General features: G+C 37.4%; 1 protein-coding gene across 1 annotated transcript in view; it reads right to left on the bottom strand.

Moving 5' to 3' along the window:
- The window catches only part of INPP5F (inositol polyphosphate-5-phosphatase F), a 29,636-nt gene extending 10,162 nt beyond the window's left edge, over positions 1-19,474 (bottom strand). The window contains exons 1-12 of the mRNA XM_026851548.1: positions 19,432-19,474; positions 18,941-19,021; positions 12,393-12,529; positions 10,873-11,001; positions 9,988-10,155; positions 9,611-9,667; positions 7,849-8,047; positions 5,287-5,466; positions 3,369-3,436; positions 2,807-2,931; positions 1,430-1,507; positions 585-705 (exon numbers count right to left, since the gene is read on the bottom strand). Coding sequence (XP_026707349.1) covers positions 585-705; positions 1,430-1,507; positions 2,807-2,931; positions 3,369-3,436; positions 5,287-5,466; positions 7,849-8,047; positions 9,611-9,667; positions 9,988-10,155; positions 10,873-11,001; positions 12,393-12,529; positions 18,941-19,021; positions 19,432-19,474 — 1,386 coding nt within the window. The remainder of the gene's footprint in view (positions 1-584; positions 706-1,429; positions 1,508-2,806; positions 2,932-3,368; positions 3,437-5,286; positions 5,467-7,848; positions 8,048-9,610; positions 9,668-9,987; positions 10,156-10,872; positions 11,002-12,392; positions 12,530-18,940; positions 19,022-19,431) is intronic.
- Between the last annotated feature and the right edge of the window lie 635 nt (positions 19,475-20,109).

Genomic DNA, 20,109 nt, shown 5'->3' with positions numbered 1-20,109 from the left:
CAGAGCTGCTGTGTAAAAAAGCAAATGGAGGGCAGGGCAAAGAGGAGGAAGACTGGAGTAAGGACTCCGTCTGCTTGGAAATGCCCTCCCTATACAAGCAGAACTACTCCAGAGCACAGTAGTCAGCCACCTGGGATATTTATACTGTGAATTAATTATTCCTCTACACACAGAAGCAACAACTAATCTCCCTACCTGATGCAGTATTTCACTTCAAAGGGGCTAAAATATCATCCAACTTCTAGTAGATTTTACTCTAACATCTCATTTGGGGGATGGGGATGGTTTTAAACTTTGTATTACTGTGTAACTTAAATTGACTAGATCAAAACTAGAGAACCTCTCCAAGACGTGGACAGTCATTTCCTCTCTGAGGGGAACACTAGGCATCACTGGTTTAGAATTATTTCAAATTATTTTAGTTGTACATATTACTTCCAGTGTCCTAGCTCACCAAGTAGTTTGCAAAGATCCTTTTCAGCAGAGGTTAGTTTAGCATTTTTTCGAACACACAGATTTCCCCATGAATATAGTTAAGTTCTGAGGTACTCAGTACTTGAAAAAAATACAGCAGTTATACATGCCTGCTGTTCCATGACCACTCTTGCAATAGCAGCCTGCACAACGTTGGTACGATCCAGACAGTCCATGCAGTTAACTCGAAAAATTCCTTCCTGTTTACAAATCACACCAGCTTGATCAACCCTTTCAACAGAAAGACAGCAAAAGCATACTGAGACACTTAAAATGCAGAGTAATTTGTCAGCTTCTATGAACAGTAGAAAGTTTTACACATGGAGTACTATTTATAGTTGCACTTAATCATCCCAGTCAGAATTAAATACTCTTGTTCCCACCTAGCCTCCTTCTTAGTCTAGGCAACATTCATCCTATTGGGGCCATTAACTTGATATGTAATCAGATGTTGAATTCAATTCATGCATATATAATATAAGCTTTCAAGAGAGAAGGCATTTAATTTCAAAACCAGGAGCCAACAATGAAGACAGCAGCGTCTCACTCACAAAATACACTGACCAGTATACAGGAATTGATTGAAGACTGCAGCCACATTCATTACCAAAATGCATGAGCTTCAATCAGTACAAACTAAAGGTCAAACATGCCCACTGTTTTCATTAGTAAGGTTGGCATTTTGGGTTTGTGGGTCAAGTGTGAAGTGGTTCACATGAAATACAAGAAACCCTAAAAGTGTTAAATGCAGTAAGCCTCAGGCAGAAAACACCACCTGAGAGTTTTTGCTGCTATGTTGTAGGACACCAATACTTCAGAACAAACTGACACACAAGCTGGGCACCAAGAAAGGAATATATAGCCTAGCAGTTATGCCAAAAATCGAGGCCACTGAATGTGTTTTATTTTTTTCTACAAATATTTCACACTAGTCTAAAAACAGTTAAGTACCTACCAGCACCACTTCATGTCAAGAATAATATCATGAATGGCATCAGTCAGCGTTTGAACATTTTCAAACTTCATTCCTCGGCTAAAACACAGAATTTCACATAAGTTAGACCTAGAGTAGTGATTTTTCTTTACTTAATCATTTTATATTTGTAATGTTAACGAAGCTAATGTTTTGGTTAAGCGGGAGAGACATTCTCTCCTGCAGTAACCTTTAAATAACAGCCAATATTCAGAACTATTTTAAAGTACAGTTTAATATCTAAATCTAAAGCATGAGATTCCTATCTTTAAATTCTCAAGAACTTGTGTTCTTGAGCGCTGCTTCCATAAGGAAGAGCAAGTGTGCAGCTATTCAGGCATGTGCAACACTCTTATTTTAGGCAGTGTCTCAACAAAATTAACCACTACAAATTTGAAAGTGGAATGGCCTGCCCTGCTTTACCAGTGGTTAGACAAAAAAAACACCTACAGACACATCATCCCCTCCCACTCCCACCCCACCAGGTTGTTCACAGTATCATTCTCTATTCACTCATGCTCACAGTGCAAAAAGAGAGTCCTGGTCACTACATCAGCTCTTAGGAGAAAAGCAAAGCAACAAAAATAAAAGCTCATTTAAACAAAACCTTATAAAAATCAATTCAGGATGTCAACAGTCCTATAGAAGTCTCAGAGGCCATTACTACTTTGAGGGGGTTTTTCCCCTCCTTTTCCCTCCCCCTCTCAGACAATATCTGCTAATGACATTCAGTCAGCAATGCCTTCCCAGGGCAGATGCAATCCCTGGATTAAGTTAGGAAATGAAGATTAAAACAGTTTAGACCCCATATTCATACACAAATGCAGTCTGCTTGAGGGAAGCATGAGAAATACATGTCCCTGTGACAGATCACATGCTTGGGCACATGAACACTGCACTAGACCATGCCAACAGAGCCGAGTCATGAAAACAGAAGCTATTTATAAAGGCCCTGACAGAACCCATCGTATGCTTATAGAAACAAGTAAAAGAAACAGAAGGATGGCTTGTAGTAAAGAATTAAGAGCAGAATGCTGCAGTTTGAAAAGCAGGTCAGCCACAGTGTTACATTCATAGCATGTTTAAGGAAACCCTTGCTTCAAATAAGTAACAGCTTCTAAGCTTCGCCCAATAAAAAAAATACATATTTAACACGTCAGGGATACAAGATCAACAAACAACAGTGCTTGGTTACCCAAACTTGAACTTTTATAGTGCTTCAGTTTACAAAATGTATCCTTCCTATTTAAAAGTGTTTCATGCAGAAATAGAAATAATAATAGCTTCTCTCCTCCCTTCCACTCTTCTTTCATGATCATAAAAAAAGATGCAAAGTGACATTTTTAAAAGGTTTCTTACCAGTGCTCATGGAAGTCAAATGAAACATAAGTCAGATTTGCATTATTGTACAGAAGAACTTGTTTAAGGTAAGCATCTCCAATAATCTTCTCTCTGCCTGTCTGATCCACCAAATTAATAATAACCTGTTCAAAAATATAAATTATTTAAACACTCGTCATCTGCTCCACAACTTTCTTAGATACATACAATGGAATAAAAAAAGATAGCTCAAGTTAAAAGATTTGTAGGCAATATTGAAGTTACAGTTTCGGCTATATTATACCCAAGATCAAACAAACTCCAAGTTACCTGCCTGCTTGAATTTTAATACAGATAAGCTATGAATTCAGAGGGCAAGTACATAAAAGTGAGGCTTCCACATATCTGTAAGGTACTGCTGGTTTTTAGATGTTATTTAGAAAAATACTTGGCAAAAGTTAGTAAAATTCTATTGATGTACCACCCTTCCAACAGTCAACAAGCTTCTAAAACCACAACCCATATCACCACCAAGAACAAACTAAAAACATTAGCTTTCAACACCTGTATTTTCATAAGATGTTTATTATGTAGCACTCACCTGTTTTTTATAATTTTTCAGCTGTTCTTCAAAATGTGCACGAAAACAGGACACCGTTTCATTTTCACCTACAAGGCAGAGAAGCATTAAGACTGAAACAGCCTGTTCAGCAACAAGCCCCATTTGAAATATTAAATCATGCCAAATCTATACCCTCAAAAACCAAGACAGCTTCATTTAAGTACTTGGACACACAACGTAACACACTGTATAGAATTCTTTTAATGGCCTTTCATCAATTTGCTCAACTTCAACATTGTTCTACTCCTATAGTGTACGGGAAACACCATTCTTCAATATTGCTTTATTTTGCTTTTTGTGCAGAGCAGATTAGACAAAATTTTAATATTTAATAACCCTGTTTAACCCCTTTGCACATGCACCACACGCACATGAACACCTCCCAGATAAGGAGTGCTTATATTTGTTTTGCATCTTTTGAAAAAGCATACTGAAGTGTAAGAAAGGTGTGCAAATTGCAAAGGGAGCAGGACAAGGGGTAATAGTGAAAGTGTTATCCAGTTCTAGAGAACAAAGCTACTTGTAACTAAAACCCAAAAGTGCTATCCAACTGATTCAAGGCACCACTGATGCCTCAATGCCCCAATTCCTACCTGTAAATCTATCAAATTAAGTGTAATTCCTCAATGTTTTTGAAATTAATCCTATTGGGAAAAAAAAAAAAAAAGAAAAAAAAAACCTGTTCAGCTCTATATACATGTGTCACAGCACAAGCTTTCAGTTGGAACTAATAAATCGAACAAATATTGGGGGGAGGTTAGGAGTTGGTTTATTTTTATTTTCCTCACTTTATGAATGTATTTAAATTCCCATTTCCATGGTGTGGCAACAAGTCATTGCTCTCCAGTACTCTTCAGATTGTTTGGTATAAAAACCACAAGAAATCCAGATCTGTTGATGCATCTTCCTTAAGTTTGCAAAGATAACAACTGCCTGTCGATTTAAGATTATGTGCTTTGCCCAAGTTCCTAAGCAAGCTCAAAGGCCCTTTTTACTAGGTCTTACTGAGACACAGGGAAAAACAGTCCTTTAACTTTCTAACATCAGTCCCCTCTGAAAGAGCATTTTGCTTGTTTGTTTGGTTTTGGTTTTTTTTATTTTTCAGTCCTAAAAATAGTCTTCAATGGCAGAAGACCAGACCTGCTAATGCTAGAGGAGAATACGAATCCAACACACAAATTAGACTTGCAGAAGTACATACTTGTGATCTAGGATGCCAGGCAACCTAATCCAGTGGCAGTCTGATTATACAGGATCATGAACATACTAGTTTCCTTTCAAGAAAAGTTTCTTCTTTACAGTTCTAAACCTATAGAAGATTCTGCTGACCTCTGTCTTTTAAGAAAGTTCAGGCTATGAATATCTAGTTTGTACAAACATCCACATTTCCCAGTCTTGTCAATATTCTTACGTGTTTCAGTTTTTGCATTATCTTTGAATTGAAAAGGAAGCAATTCAGATACGACGAAGTCCACTAGATAGGATGTGATTTCAGAGAAGACAGAAGCACACTACCAAACTGGTGTTATGTGAAATGTCTGTTTTCCCCCATTAAAATAGCAGAAAGAACCTCGGCATAAGTTAAGAATATCTCTGTCCACAAAGTGAAGACATCAGTGTCTAAGGAGGTTCTCAAAACAAGTCAAATTGTCTCCCTCCCCAACTCAGAAGACACTGCAACGAGTAAGATTAAACATAGAACAGGTGCTTCATTAAATATTGAAATTCAAGACAACAGATAAGAAGTCAGAGCTCTGGACAGTTGCAGTTAGACTAGGAGTTACTGTTATTCCTAGCTTCTAGAAAGTGACACTGGAAGACTAGTGGTAAAGCAACACTCCAGTGAACCTATTCCTAAGGGAACTCTGACCTTTAGGTATTCTACTCAAATACTTACTCTTGTCCAGTCGGGGCCGCGGGTTATATCTATATCCAACCTGGCTCCAGAAAACAGGCACAGAGCCTCTTGTTTGTATAAATGAAAGAGTATGATTATGAACATGAATCAGTTGCTCCGTCTCAACATAATTTGCCACATTTCCATTTTTATCAACACCTCTTCGCTTATAACGCATTCCTAGGAGGAATGAGAATGATCAAGTCATACTTAAGTAATAGTCTTAAACATTAATAACTTGTGTTACTGTTGTCAAAAACAGTAAAAACTAACAGTTCTAGATCAATGGTAAAAGTCACACCTATCCTAGTCTAATCCCCAATTTGTTGACTATATGGATAAAGTTTATTTACTGATATACTACAAGCAGCAGAAATTAAGTTGACAAGGCAAGGCAGTCTACTGGCAGTATAAAGTCACAGATATATCTATTCCATGCTAAAGGATAAATTACTTCCTGTTTTGTCAAGTTTTGCAGACAGTTTTACTTGAGAGGTCAGTAATTTCCAAGAACCTAAAGGCCACTTTTACTGATAAATGCTCCACTTCTCACAGTAAGAGATCCCACAAGCAGCCCAAGATGATTTGCATGTTCCACAAAACAGAAGACATCCTGCCTTCATTTTAACCTGTATAACTAATTCTGCACATTAAGAACTGATACTGCTCTTCTGACTGTTTTTTGCCCATCCATCTCTGATCCGATCATTAAACAAAACAGGTAAGTGTTTGCATGTGGAGGTTTGCATATCCCTTCCTCCAAGTAAAGTACATCAGTATTTCAGGAAGGATGCAGGTGGTAGCAAGGGATGGAGAAAGGAAGTGAAAAGAGTTGAAACAAGATTCACGGCCATGCTTTATAGCACAAAAATTCAGTTCCACAGAATCAAAAAAACTCTGTTTCAAGTCCTGAAGTAGCACTGGACCAAACTTTTGAACTGAACCCCAACAGCACTAGGTAAGGAGCTAAGGACTGTGGGAGAGAAGGGAAGAGGTTAGAAACAGGGAACCAAAAGGAATATAAAATACCTATCCTAGGGACCTTTATAGGGTCATAAAGTGTCAGAGCAGTATTACAGCCTTTAAGCAGACAGGGGCTTTTAGACCAAAGATTCAGATGCCCTTTACTTATGTCCTGCCACCAATAACGGCCCTTACACCAACACCCAAACTAAATCATTGCCCAGGAAACTTCTGCTCTCTTAATATCTCAACTTTTGCAGATACTAGGGTCTCACTCACGTAAGTTTAAGATAGCTGCCTTTATCTCATGATACCTTTCCTTAAGGTCATGGGCATGTTGATAGTCTAGTGCAGTGGGTTTGGGGTTTTTTGTTTTGTTTAAGTCACAGACAAGGTGCCTGACAAATAAAGAATCAGTGTATTTAACAGAAGTATCTTAGGATTTCAAAGCAGTGTTTTGTCTGGGGTTTTTTAAAAAATTTTTCAGAAATGAAAATGCTTTAAACTCTGAGCTAAAATTATGTATTATGGAATGAATTAAACACATAATCCTATAATTATTCTTCAAAACATTACATCAATTTACTGAAAAAAAATTTTATGTCAGGAGGGAAGTTCTACACAGTTTATGCTCTGGACTAGCAATCAGATAAGCATAGTGTTATTAAGAGTAAGAGGAAAGCACTAAGAAATTTTCCCTCTGAAATTCAGCTTCTGTATCTGTAAAACAACTTCGTATAAATAAGGCACACTGTAAATTAGGTACTACCCCAAAGCCCTCAGCTTACCCCGAGTTGTTCTGACAAATAATTCTCCTGGGAACTGAATTAAATGCACTCAAGTGAGTTGTAGTACAAAAGCCAGTCCCATATTAAGGAAAAAAAATCCTGGGGAACTTGGTTTTTTGGTATGTTAAAAACCTGACTATGTAGAAAATGAGCTGACACAGAGAATATCTTAAAAATCTGAGAGGCTGAAAATGCTGAGAGTTGAAGAGGATCTACTAAAGCGTGAAGTGATTCAATCTTTCTTCCTGTATCCTAAGGAAAGGGAATAATTTTTTTTTCTGCCTTGCTACTATTGGCGTTAAGTCAAATAAGGTGCAAGACTGAAGTATGGTTTTTATTTCACACCTTGGACCTACATAAACATCTCTTGCAATGCAAGCACACACACACACACACACACACACACACACCCCTTTTCAAGTCTCCGTTCAGCTGCTGTCAAAGCCCTCAAAGGAAAACCTGTGAAAACTTAACTGTCACCCAGGCCTTCTGAAATACTTCAGGACAGAACTGTACACAAGGTCCTAATGAACACATTCTTTGCAAAGATGGAACTTTGTCTCAGAACTGTGACCTCCAAGGATGCATTCAGTGCTCAAGACTAGTGAAGTTCACTTGGTAACCACTCTAAGCAACAGCTGTGTAGTGATGTGCACCAGCCTTTTCTTTTCCTCCTGCAAGTAGGAAAGGCTGTAGCACTTTGACAAAAAAAATGACTACCTGATGAACAACAGAGCATTTAAGTTTTATCTTCTTCATCCCTCTCCAGTGTTCAGGAACAATCCCGATACCTTGAACTATGTTTGCCTACCAGCTCTGTGCCGACTCCGGCGTGAAATAAGTGCCACCAGAAATGTTGGATGAATGTCATCTACACAAGTTGATTCCTGAGGAGGAGTTTCAGGACTGCTCTTATCATCATCAGAAGATTCGCTATAGTTTACTACAAGTTCTTCAATTTGTACAAATCCTTGTATGATGGGTATAATCCAGAAGTCCACTTCAGCATTCTGAAGGTTACAAAAAACATTTACATTCCTGTCAGTTCTATATTACCTACAATTATTTCTGCCATTTCTCACATTTATAAACACTTGTTTCACATGATTTTCATGTTTTAAGAAGTTTTTGCCATAATTTTGTCTTATTTCTGTAAGAGGTACCAGCATTTTTCCTCCATTAGTTGTAGGGCTTTTAAATCAGTAGAAAGAGAAAGCAATTTAAGATTCTTCTGTGAAGATTAAGAAAGCTGAATCAAGGCAAGGCAAAAAGCCCTCCTTACTCCAGCAATCTAGGGACAGAAAAAAACCTGCAATATTTTGAAACTTCTTGTCCAGTTTCCCCAAAGAGAGTTTTCAATACAGTGTTACATCTGATGTTTAAGCACATTAAGAGCTTGAATTAGTAACTTCTCCCATGAAAACCAAGGATAGCCAGTGCAGGTACAGCAGGAAGTATAAGTCATCTATTACCTAGTTTCTGCTTTAAGGTAGTTTCTACAACACTTACGTGGACATATATTACATTTATTTAGGTCAATAGATAAAAATTTGAAATTCTAATGTTGTTAGCCTGTTATCAACAAAACAAATTAACATAAGCTTTATATGGGCCAACTTAGTACCCAAGACAACTGGTTCAGGACTCTGCACATTAGAGGTTTTAGGGTGACAAAGCACAATTTCTTAAACAGAGTTGAGTTTCTATTTCCCTACTAATTCAAGGCTATCCATTTACATCTTATAACATGAAAAATACAACTGAACTCCCGCATGATACATAACTTCCCAGTGCATCTGGGTTTACCCTGCTCTGACTCCATAACCATTAGAGTATGTAAAATTATTAATGAGAGATGCAGAGCATAAGGTAAGAATGTGTGCTGTCATCTTAAAAAAAAAAACTAAGACTTGGACTAAACTGGCATGTATTAGTAACTCAGTCCTTTATCAACAAGGTCAATTTAAAATGAAGCAAGATCACCTTCTGAAAATAAAGAGCGGTTGTTCTGTGTTTCTTTACATGCTCATTAGCCAGGAAAATACTTTATCTGCTCTGAATAGCTGTTCAGAGTAACTTGTTCTACACTGTTGTTACACTGACCAGCTACTCTGTTCAAGGAAAAAAAAAAACAGTATTCTCCACTTAGGAAGACAAAATCTTGTCTCAAGAAAACTCTGGAATTCAGAGTTTCTTTTTCTGGCTCCTCTTCCTTATCAAGTTCAGCTCTGTCCAGGTATTTTCTACTTCAGATTAATACATCTGAAGTTTACCTTCAGAAATCAGCACAAACATTTCACACAAGTTATTTTGCATTGTTTTATTATAATAAAATTTTAAATTCAGCTGATGTTCATTCATTAGCAATGACGGGCTAACTAGAAGGCTGCTGGAAGGCTGGCTGACAGAAGGAGGCAACGTCAGCTGCTCAAGCTTCAGAAGGCACAGCCCTGATCCTGACCATCTGTCAAGCAGGTTTTTAAGTAAACTTCTGTGAGGCCTTAAGTAAACATTTCAACTAAAACTAAAGAATGGTTCTCATAATACACATCATCACTAGAAATGAGACTCACATCAATGCTGATGAGATCTTCAATCATGTGCTTGTTCCAAAAGAATCTGTCATCAACCTGTTTAAAAGAAAAAAAGGCAGCTCTTGCAATATTTTAATTAAGGTTTGGCAATATATTTGGTAAAGACACCAACGTTATTCACTACAACTGTACAAACAAGTCTAGTGTTCACTGCTTTTGAATCTAACAGCTCAGTTTAAGACATGCTGCTGGACACTTTTGTTTCATTTCCTTGCACTAAAGCTGGTTACAGGGCAAGATCTTCAGTTGCTGTAGATTATACCAGCAGAGAATGTGACCAGTCAAGTCTGGATCACATACATTATTGAACAGCATGTCTCCCAAAAGGAAAAAAAAAAAAACACCAAACAACTTACTTTTCGCCACAGCGGTAAGTTAACTTTCTCACACGCACTCTGCCTCTGCACAGAATTTGTTAGGTCATAGGTCAGGCTGTAGTAAAAGGAGTCTGAATCCATGAACATTTTGAACAACTCCTCCAATAATCTCTTCTCCAGCCTCTCTTTCTCTTTGCTTTCTTTAATCTGAAAGAAGAGTAACAGCTTTCTTACATCTCTTTAATTGAAAAAGACAGTCATATTTGCTAAATACCATTTCTAACCTTGTAGGAAAAGCATTTTCCCATTGAGAAGCAGAATCTCAAAATTCCTAGCAAAGACAAGGAACAGCACCTTCAGAAATACCATGCTATCTATTACTTTTAGCAGTAAGGGCATTCAAAGCAGCCAGGCTCTGAAACTTCTGGAGCTTCCAATGAAGTGGTACGTTTCAATCTCAGGAATTTCTAAGAAATATTGCATCTACCTGTTCTAACTTTAAATATTGTTTGGACTTTCTAAACCCAAGCCATTATCGTGTTAAAAGCATTTTGATAAGACTGTATGGTGTTCTCTCAGGAACTGTGCACTAAAGATTATCTCCAATTCTATATTATGTGATGCTTATGCAGAGCAATTTGTAGGAGTTTAGAATCCCTCTAGAAGATAATCCTGGTACAAAGACACTCTATCAGTAATTCTACCAGAGTTATATAATAACAAAATGAAAAAAAAAATCATACAAGAGTCACAGCTAAATAATCAAAAATTAAACTGAACATCAAGACAGTAGGTGCACATTCTGCAGTTTTTCACTAGTTATCTTTTTAGGTCTTAATACTCCATTTGATGATCCACCACAACCTTTGAATTATCAACTAATATTTTGAAAAAAAAAATCAAGACAACAGTAGAAAGCTTTACCTTCTTTTTATTTGGAGCAGACACATTTGATTTAATTTGAGTAAGAGTCTTCAGCAGGAATTTTGTGTCATCTGGGGACTGTGTAATCTTCTCTGGCTTGTTTATCCCAAAATGGTGCTTTTTACAAAGCTAAAGAATGATACCGAGTTAAAGCCAATACTTAAATACTCTTCAAAAAGTTCAGGGAAATTTTAATTGAAGTTTACAAAAGTAAGACTGAAATGTCCACAAACCTAGGAAGACATTCTAACATAGGGAAAATACGCAAGTTTCCATATACAACATTTTTTTTTTATTAAAGGCATTTTCTCCTATGATTGTGAGAATGTCTGCCTCAATTTGACATGACTTGAATATCCAGACCCACCTCAACTTCCCACCCAAATTACAGTATAAATCAGTATTACTCACATTATTTTCCAAAAGAGAATGGATAAAGAAAAAAACATTCTGCAACACTTAAAGGAAGGGTTTCCCTTGAAGCCAAGTTTTAGAATTAAGATTCCAAAACAGGATGGAAGCAAAAGCATCCATTAAAAAAAAAGAAATACTCTCTTCCAATTCAGAAGGTAAAGATATGACAGCTTCTTCCCAAAAAAAACACAGATGAGATATTCAGGGATAACCTCAGGAATAAGCAATTTGAAGTACTTGAGAGAGAATTGCAAATCCAAGTTCTTGTACCAGTTTCTTGGCACAGAAGCACCAAGCTGATGTGGTATGTTCTTGTCTATATGACTAAGAACAGGAAGGATTACATCTAGATTAAGTCATATTCTTGTATCCAGGACCTTGGGAGGTTCTAATGCCCAGATTCTGAAGCAGTGCTTCAGCAGCTCTTCATCCTGCCAGAGTTCTACCAAAGCTTTGGAGATTCCATGTTACTCTCCCTCTTCAGAGAAGGGTTCTCATGCTGCCATACAGACACCATAAAGACTATTGCAAGTCATCCTGTCCCTCCATCATCGTCCTCTCCACCACACACATTCAAAAATGAAACAAAGCCTTGGGAAAGAATTGTTCTCCCAACATTCTACTAACCACCACGTAGATAATCTTCGAGTATTAGAATTTATTGAAAGTCTTACCATCCTAGTCATTAAGTAGTAACCAGAAAAGCTTCTTTCTAAAAAAGTAAAAAAAGCAAGGTTCCTGTCCCTTGTTCACAGCTTTGTCCTTTTAGATGATTCTAGTGGATTTCTGTTCTCAAATAATCTGTTGCTCAATTACACTAATAAAATTTTGTTCTTGTATGGCATTTTCAAGGGCCTTCATAAAATTTGTGTATTATTTTATTCTGTTTTCCCTCCCTAGCAGAAATCGCTATTTCTATTTTAAAAAAATAAGAATTTTATCAAAACTCAGCATTTAAGCAGCATGAAATGTTCAATATGTCTGCACATACCAGAAAAAAAAAAAACAAAAAACACACAGATAAGAGGCATATCTTTATTATATTTCACATTTACATTTTGCTGAAGCAGGAGGGGGAAGTCAGAATGCATTGAAGATAGTCATACCTCTAATTCTAGATCCTGAGGTTCTGTTTCAGAAAGTGGAATCACTGCAATCTTTGTTATTTTGCAAACCTCATGGTCTCCTGGAAGTTTGCCAATCAATGCTTTCTGACGAATTAAAAGTAGCCACCACGGTAAATCTGGAAAAAGATTAGTAGACGCTTTGATTTGTCTGTCAGGCATTTACTTTGATTAGTCTGCCAGAAGCTTCTCCCCAATGTAAAACCCCTGCCAGGAACCATCTGACTAGGAGACTCCAGTGAATGATGACTCACTATTGCTATGTTTTGTTATTATACACTGCAATCAAAAAAAAAAAAAAAGCACCTCTAAAAACCAATACTTATTCCCTCTCTAATATAATAAGGAGATTAACTATTTCATTGACTTACCCATTAGAGGTAAAATTACTACTGCTTTACCTATAGCAATTAGGCAGTCTCTAGGATGATAAACTTACCCACCAATGTCACTAATGGTCGTAAAATTTGAAAAGAATAGCTGGAGCTCAGACAGCAAGCTAAGATTTTTCCCTTCTGTTGTGTATAAAATGGCAAACAAGACAGATACAGGTAACATCTGACTACAAGATTCATGAGTTAAGAAATCCGGTGAGCAAATATGGACTGCATCATAAAGCAGCTCACATACGCTTAAAGCTTCACAACATCATTTCTGAAGTACATGCATCTAAGTGGCAGAGAAATTAATGAGCCAAAGATTAATTAAAATATTGGTAACAGGTGCATTCCACACACATATTCAATCTACAACATTCACAATTATAGCTTCAACATTTTAAAGAGACAGAAGAACAATGTTCCCACTGACTGCTGAATCGTGCCTAGACATTAGCTTCCTAGATTTTAACCCCTTGGTTAGAACACTGGCATGCTAATAGTATGTTGGGCTTTTGAGTCAAAAGTGAGAGTTCTGTTAAGAGACATGAAAAAGGTACAGAAAGTCTTAGACACACACATACACACTCACTATTTCTCCCAGCTGAGAAACAACCAACCTGAGTTTAAGTGGTCATATACAGACATTGAAAGCCTGCTATGGAAGACTTAAATATGCTTCCACACTTGTGACAGTAGATTGTATTCAAAGGCATAACACATGACAATATATAGCTTCTGAAAAATCTGTTTAGAGGCTTTACAGAAAATACAGTCTGTTTTCCTTGCTCAGTAAATTCTAAACAGTATTTTACCCTCTGAGTGCTTAGGAAAAACCCAGGATAACATGTGTAAAGTCACAGGACACCCAGAATTGTTCTCTTTCCCAATTTTTTCTAATATACTTTCAACACAGAATTAAAGCTATATCAAAATTGAGAGCATCCTCCCAATAACTGCAATTAAAAAATAACCCTTGAACCCGAATCTAACAAAACATGTGTAAGTATCAGTTTCTCCTGTCTAAAGGAATAATCATTGTAAATAGACTGCTATGTGTTATGACACTCTACACCTTACGCTGATTATATATTACTGCCTTTAGAAAAGAGATGTAGTTATGTTAAGTGGGTACTAAGAAGCTTTTAAAAATTAGACCCTTGTAATTACAAGTGTGCTGTGAGAACCAGCAGTTGCTCCCTAAAAGGGAGTAGGGGAAGGGGAATGAAGATGTATAGCACTTCTTTAATGTATGTGATGTTCTGAAGGGAGTCCTGCACTACTTCCTTACACAGCATCAGAATCATAATCTCTCCAGGATCAGAGACAAGTCAGGTTGGCAGGGATTTCAGGATGTCACCCTGCTCAAGCAGGGTCAGCTCTGAGGTTGGACCAGGTTACTCAATGCTGTGACATAAGCATAGTCTCCTAAAAACCTGTCAAAGGATAACAAATAAGGACAAGAGAGTCGCAGCAAGCTCCAGCAAGACAGTTGTCCTCACTGACAGCAGGTGCTGGAACAGCTTCTCTGTACAGGTACAGGCAACACTACTTGGAGAACACCTGCCTTTGCCTCCAGCATTCCACCTAGCAACCATGGGGGTAAGGTGGAAATAAGAAAAGGGAAGATGAGGAAAATAGGACAGATTCTAAGCAACAGTGAAAAGACCAATGAATAGGTACAAAAATCTTTTTAAAAAGGGGAAATTGAAATGCTGCCAAAACCACCAGCAACAGATGATGATGTCTACTGCTTCATTTAAAAAGAAGGTCAACTATTTTTTATATTGCTTTCCAGCAGGCAAAAACAGTCTCTGGAAACTCAGGGCAATCCAAGCCAAACAGAAGGGTAATACAACAGGGCATCCAGATAGATATTCCTGTTGGACAGTCCTATAATCTCATCTATTCCCATCTGGAGAAGGTTAACCACACAATCCTATGAGGAGACAACCAGAGTATGTCAATAAACAAAACAGATACTCTTAAGAAAGGGTACCAACTAGAGCTCCAAGGAAATAATGAACATGATTCCACTGGAAGAAAGTACAGTGTAAAGGCATTTCTAAGCAGATACACCTTAGTGAAAACCTGAAAAGAAAGAAGTCTCTGGGTACACTTTGGTTTACTTTCTATTAACAAACCCTGGTGGCAGTAAACAAGAACTTAAGAGCTCAATGCAGCCAAGTGAGTTCTATATCCTTTTATCATTTTTTAAAACGCACTCAAAAGTCATTCTGGTGTACATTTCTAAACTATCTGTATTATAGCCAGAGCCACAGAACACTGAAAGAAAACAGGAATTCCCTAGCAGATAAAAAGAAAAGTCAGGAAGTAATTATGCAGATAAAGTATGCCCTACAGTAAAAGTTTCAACAATAACCATAGCATCATATTATGGTTGCCAGCAATATCTGAATAACTGAATCCCCAAATAGAGTAGTTGTTACTGCAGATAAAAGTAGTCCCATAGAATATCTTAAAAAAAAAAAAATCATTGTCTACTCAATGTGGGAGGTATGTATGTACAGAAGAACACTACAGCTACATGTCATTGCAGAAGAGTACATTTTTTTAATCATCTGAAGATCTGATGTTCATTTCTAGTGTTTTTATGAACTATGGCAGAGCAGATGGCAACAACTAATTTGAAGTATTATATCTAAAGTAAGCTATTACCTACAATTCCTCATTAAAAGAGGAATTTAGCTCCTCTTTCACTTCAACAGTGAGCACATCACTGCTGTTTATTTTCTCTAATGCTTCCCAAACAACCTAGCATTTTTTTTCCCCAAATACATCTGCAGTAACTGTGTTTGACTTTACTATAAATCCTGGTTTTTGCAAGTATTTTGATTTTAGCCAAGAAATTCCATGCTACCATTTTAAGTTATTCAAGTAACAAAAAATAAGAAAACGTAGTTGCATGCAAAAAGAATGTTTTAAGTTGTTGATTGGATGAAGTTAGAAGTGGCAGCAGTTACATCTCACTGAAGATATTTCAGATGCTGAACCACTCATTGTTTGTACCAGGATTTGGAGGCATGCTAACAAAAAGCAGCTTTCCTTTCCTGGGGATAGGAAAGCAAGAACTCCACTTCCCTTCTGTTTACTGAGTCTGTGGAACCTTGCCAGCAGCACTTTATTTGGATTTAACTTGAAAAATTAAAAAGCATCTTGATGGTTCTTCCCCATTAGTGAATTTTCTTAAACAAATGATACTTTAAGTAGACTTTCATCTCCAATGTGAGGGCACAGTTATGTCCAGATGTACAACTGACTGTCTCATAGCAAAAAGTCTTGAAAGAATTAAAAAATTAAAAACCCAAACCATGTAATATTGGCTAGATTGTTTCTACAAGACTGCTTCCCCGCCACAGAAGCTTTCCTATAAATTCTCCTCTACTAGCTCAGCAATAAAACCAGCAGGATCAAGAGTAAGTTAAATCCCATCCCTAGTTACAGCAATTTGGCAAAGAGTATTTCAATGCTAAATTAAGGACAGCCCAATACTGACTACAGGGACATTTCAAGGTCATTTTAGGACTACTCTGGAATTCTTGCATTAGGCAAATCTTTCAAAAACATTTACAGATCTATGCCAAAGGTATTAAAGTGCATATAGGCTTAGTGACAGCTTTAGAGTACACAGGTAGCAACTTCAACACTTTCCAATATTGGTCAGTACGTACTAAGCATTTTTAAGACACACCAGTACTTCTTTCCAACAGTAGCTAATGACAAGGTTCTAAGCAGGACAAGGCCATACAAGACTAGTTAGTCAAAAGAGCTTCAAATTAAGTTGTCTGATCCTTACAGCATGGGGTCAGCGGAGAAAAAAAAAAATCAGAACAACAAGTCCTCTTGTTACAGATCAGCTCTGGGAAAAAAGCATTTTGCCCAGTTTCCACAGCACAGTACTCAATAAGTCTGGAGATAATAGTCCAGCAGTGTTAAATATTTATACAACTTCTGCTGATAAAGTTTCCAGGTGACAAAGATTGATACAAGAATAAGTAATGAAGACAGGTTACTGTTACAGAGGGCTAGATGATTCAGCTAGAAGATTACCTAAAACTACACTTGAATATGATCAATTGGAAGTTCACTGACAATAATAGGTTTGAAGACACCTATGTAATAAGACATCTCAGCCAGCCCTCCTGTTTCGGCTGCAGCCCCACACAGGACACTCATCAGCAACTGCCAGCAGATTCAAGGGAGAACAGTTCTCAGCATAGGAATAAGGATAAATAGCTGGAGATTACATCTTCCTTCAGCCCTTTTAAAGTAGAAAAATAAATGTCTGTCTACAGGACAGTTGCATCACCAGAATATCGGTAGGAAGAAGGACAGTCCATTAACAGTTTGTGACATTGTGATGACACTGCATCTGATGCAGAAACAAAATGCTTCCACTGGCCCAAGCCGCAACTGAAAGGAGTGCCTGGATGAGCATAATTGATTTGGTAGCTCCACAGTGCACATGGAAAGATGACCAGATCTCAGGCTTATTACCTGATAATTTATTAGACAACAAGCTGGCAACTGTTGAAGCATCATATGCTGGGGAAAGTTTGAACTCAGACTTCATAAGCAGAGGAAGTGCCTCACAATAAGCACACATGCAAGGATATTTGGTTGCTGGAACATACTAGACCTTCCAGGATTTGACAGTCTCCCCTTTTATACTAGACTCCCTAGAGAGAGGGGGTAAAGCCTTTGTGTACCAAAGTGCTTGGTTTAGGAAATAAAAAAAAAATTTTTAAAGAGCCACCAAAAAACCCAAACCACAACACACAGAAAAACCATGCTAAAAAGAGTCATTGAGCATTTTCCCACAGCAAGAGGAGGTCATTACTGCAGTTTAGCCATCATTCATCATGAACAGCACATGCTGAACAGCACAAACAACCTGGATGAGAAGAGAAAGTGAGATGGCAGTCTGAAGCACTTCATATCAGCAGATCTGAAAAAGGATGGCTGAACAGATCTGTAGAATGAGCACAGACAAAAACAGGACACGGAATTCAAAGATTAAGTGATGTAACTGGAAAGAGGATGTGATCACAAATTTCAGAGAGATGGGCCCTGAACTACTACTCTCAGAAACAAGACCTAGGGGTTACAGTAGCTATGGAGCCAAGCATTTCCTAGAACAAGATCTGTCACAGGCTCACGCAGTGCTGAACAGCCCGTTTTCCTTCCTCCCCTATTGCTAGTATGCCACTGCCATCTTCATTAATCTGTTCCTATTCAGCAGACCACAAACATCTGATCTATTTCAGCACTTAATCCATTCTGTTATCCTGGAACCCACTTGAAACTTTACCTGTATTGATCATATTGCCAGGCACTACTTTAAATGCAGGGTCTAAGTATTCACAGAAAGAACAGCACACACAGTAAATGAAGCAGAGTTTACAGCTAGTTTTCCTACCTGTCAGTAAATAGCTATCCAGAGATCTACTGGCAGCAAAATCTTTCTAGATAAATCTGACATATATTAAAATAAATATTTATTATGGCTAGAGGAATTTGCAGCTGACTGAAGCTAAAAGAGCACTGACCTTATTTTACAGGAAAAGGCAGAATCAGAGATAGGCTTAACATTAAATCACAATGCATTCTACACCTGCTTTCCTTTTATAGCTATGTCTTACATTTAGCTACAAATAAGTTCAAGTTCCTTTACTTTCAAATAGTCATCTACCAAGGTAGTCATTCTTTGGGTTTTCATATAGCATTGAAAATTCAAGCCTTACTAGTTTTGTAAAAGATTCCATCATTAGTTTCCACACTGTAACACAGAACAAACAAATGCTTGAAAGGATTATTCAAAAAGGTGCAAGAATTTTATGCATGTAACACTGAGTCTCAGAACTTCAAACACAAATTTTTACTCTTTGTGAATGCAGTTCTCTATTTTTACAAAACCATGACAAACCAAAACACATATATTGGAAAGGAGATGGAATTTGCATCTGCAGCTGTAACATAATCACTCTGACAAATTCACATAATTGGGGAGTACTCCTTCATTGCAAAGAACAGTACATAATTCAATTTGAGCTACACAGTGTTATTTGCAGTATCACTCATTTTAAAACAGAGAGCATCAGCACTAAAAAGACCCCAGAATCTGCCACATACCTGTATGAAGCTGAACTTTACCAATGACTCCCTCTACCAGGCCCAGACAAATGGGATTCCAAGCCAGAAGAAGATCGGTGGCTGAAAAACAAAGAACAGAACTCCTGTTTTTTTTCAAGTAAACTCAACAGGACAATTAATCCAGTGATAGCCATTCTCTATACCTTCCCCTCCTTAGAGAGCAGAAAACACATCATAATTCCTGCAATAAAGGTACATATGCTGTTCAATTTTTGCTTATCACAAAGTAGCTATGACCAAATCACTAAATTTCCAATTTTAAGCCCTACCCCAGATATTTCAAGAAAAAATACATATTTGATTTGGGCTACAGTAATTCAGTTTAACAGCAGCTTGATTCTTCTAATAAGAATTTACAACTTACCTGAAATTTTACATGGCTATAGTGAAACTGAATACAGGCCATTAAGTTAATAACACTGCTTCAAAAACCTATCAGATGATAACTTCTAGCCCCAGCTCTCACATACCTATCCAGTTACTGTTAGCTTCACATCCTCTTTCTATATACATGCGTACACACACACACACAATTCCTCTTCTGTTAAAGCACTCTCAACATCTACATGGAATACCAAAGCACACAAAGTTAAGTTTCAGGTTCCTAGTTCTCCTACTGTTAAAAAATTCCAGTGTACCACATAGGAAGTATAAGAGAAAGCAGGAAGGCAACACTATCATCTTTCTAATCTGTGAAGGGCACTCCTCTCAACACACATTCAAGCCATCACTTACTACAAGGCAGTATGACAGTGTAAACATACAGAGTAACCTGTGGTCACAGACACACGTTTTTGATACTTAGCAAGAGTTTAATAGTGGCGTGGTACCTGTTTAAGAGTTTAAGACTGTGTTAAAGAAGAAATGTTGTCTAATATTAAGTCAAATATTGTAAGTGAAAACAAATCCTTAAAAGCAATTAATATCTGTGTAGGAGAACAAACTCTCAAAGGTAAAGGAGAAGACAAGGTTTTGCTGTATCAAGGACAAGAAGCTTGCTATGTTTGACCAAAACTCACTTGTTCCAGGGTGGAAAGAGTTTCTCCAGTTTTAACATCCAGACAAACTAAGTATCTTAGCTCCTGGTATAAGTAGACAGACACTTGGAAGAACAAAAATCACACAATCTTAAGATACAGAAGAGTACA

This window comes from Athene cunicularia, assembly GCF_003259725.1.
Source record: "Athene cunicularia isolate RWA chromosome 6 unlocalized genomic scaffold, athCun1 chr6_part1, whole genome shotgun sequence".
Classification (NCBI taxonomy): domain Eukaryota; kingdom Metazoa; phylum Chordata; class Aves; order Strigiformes; family Strigidae; genus Athene; species Athene cunicularia.
The sequence above is the reverse complement of the archived record's forward strand: the minus strand, read 5'-3'. Positions and strand labels throughout refer to the sequence as shown.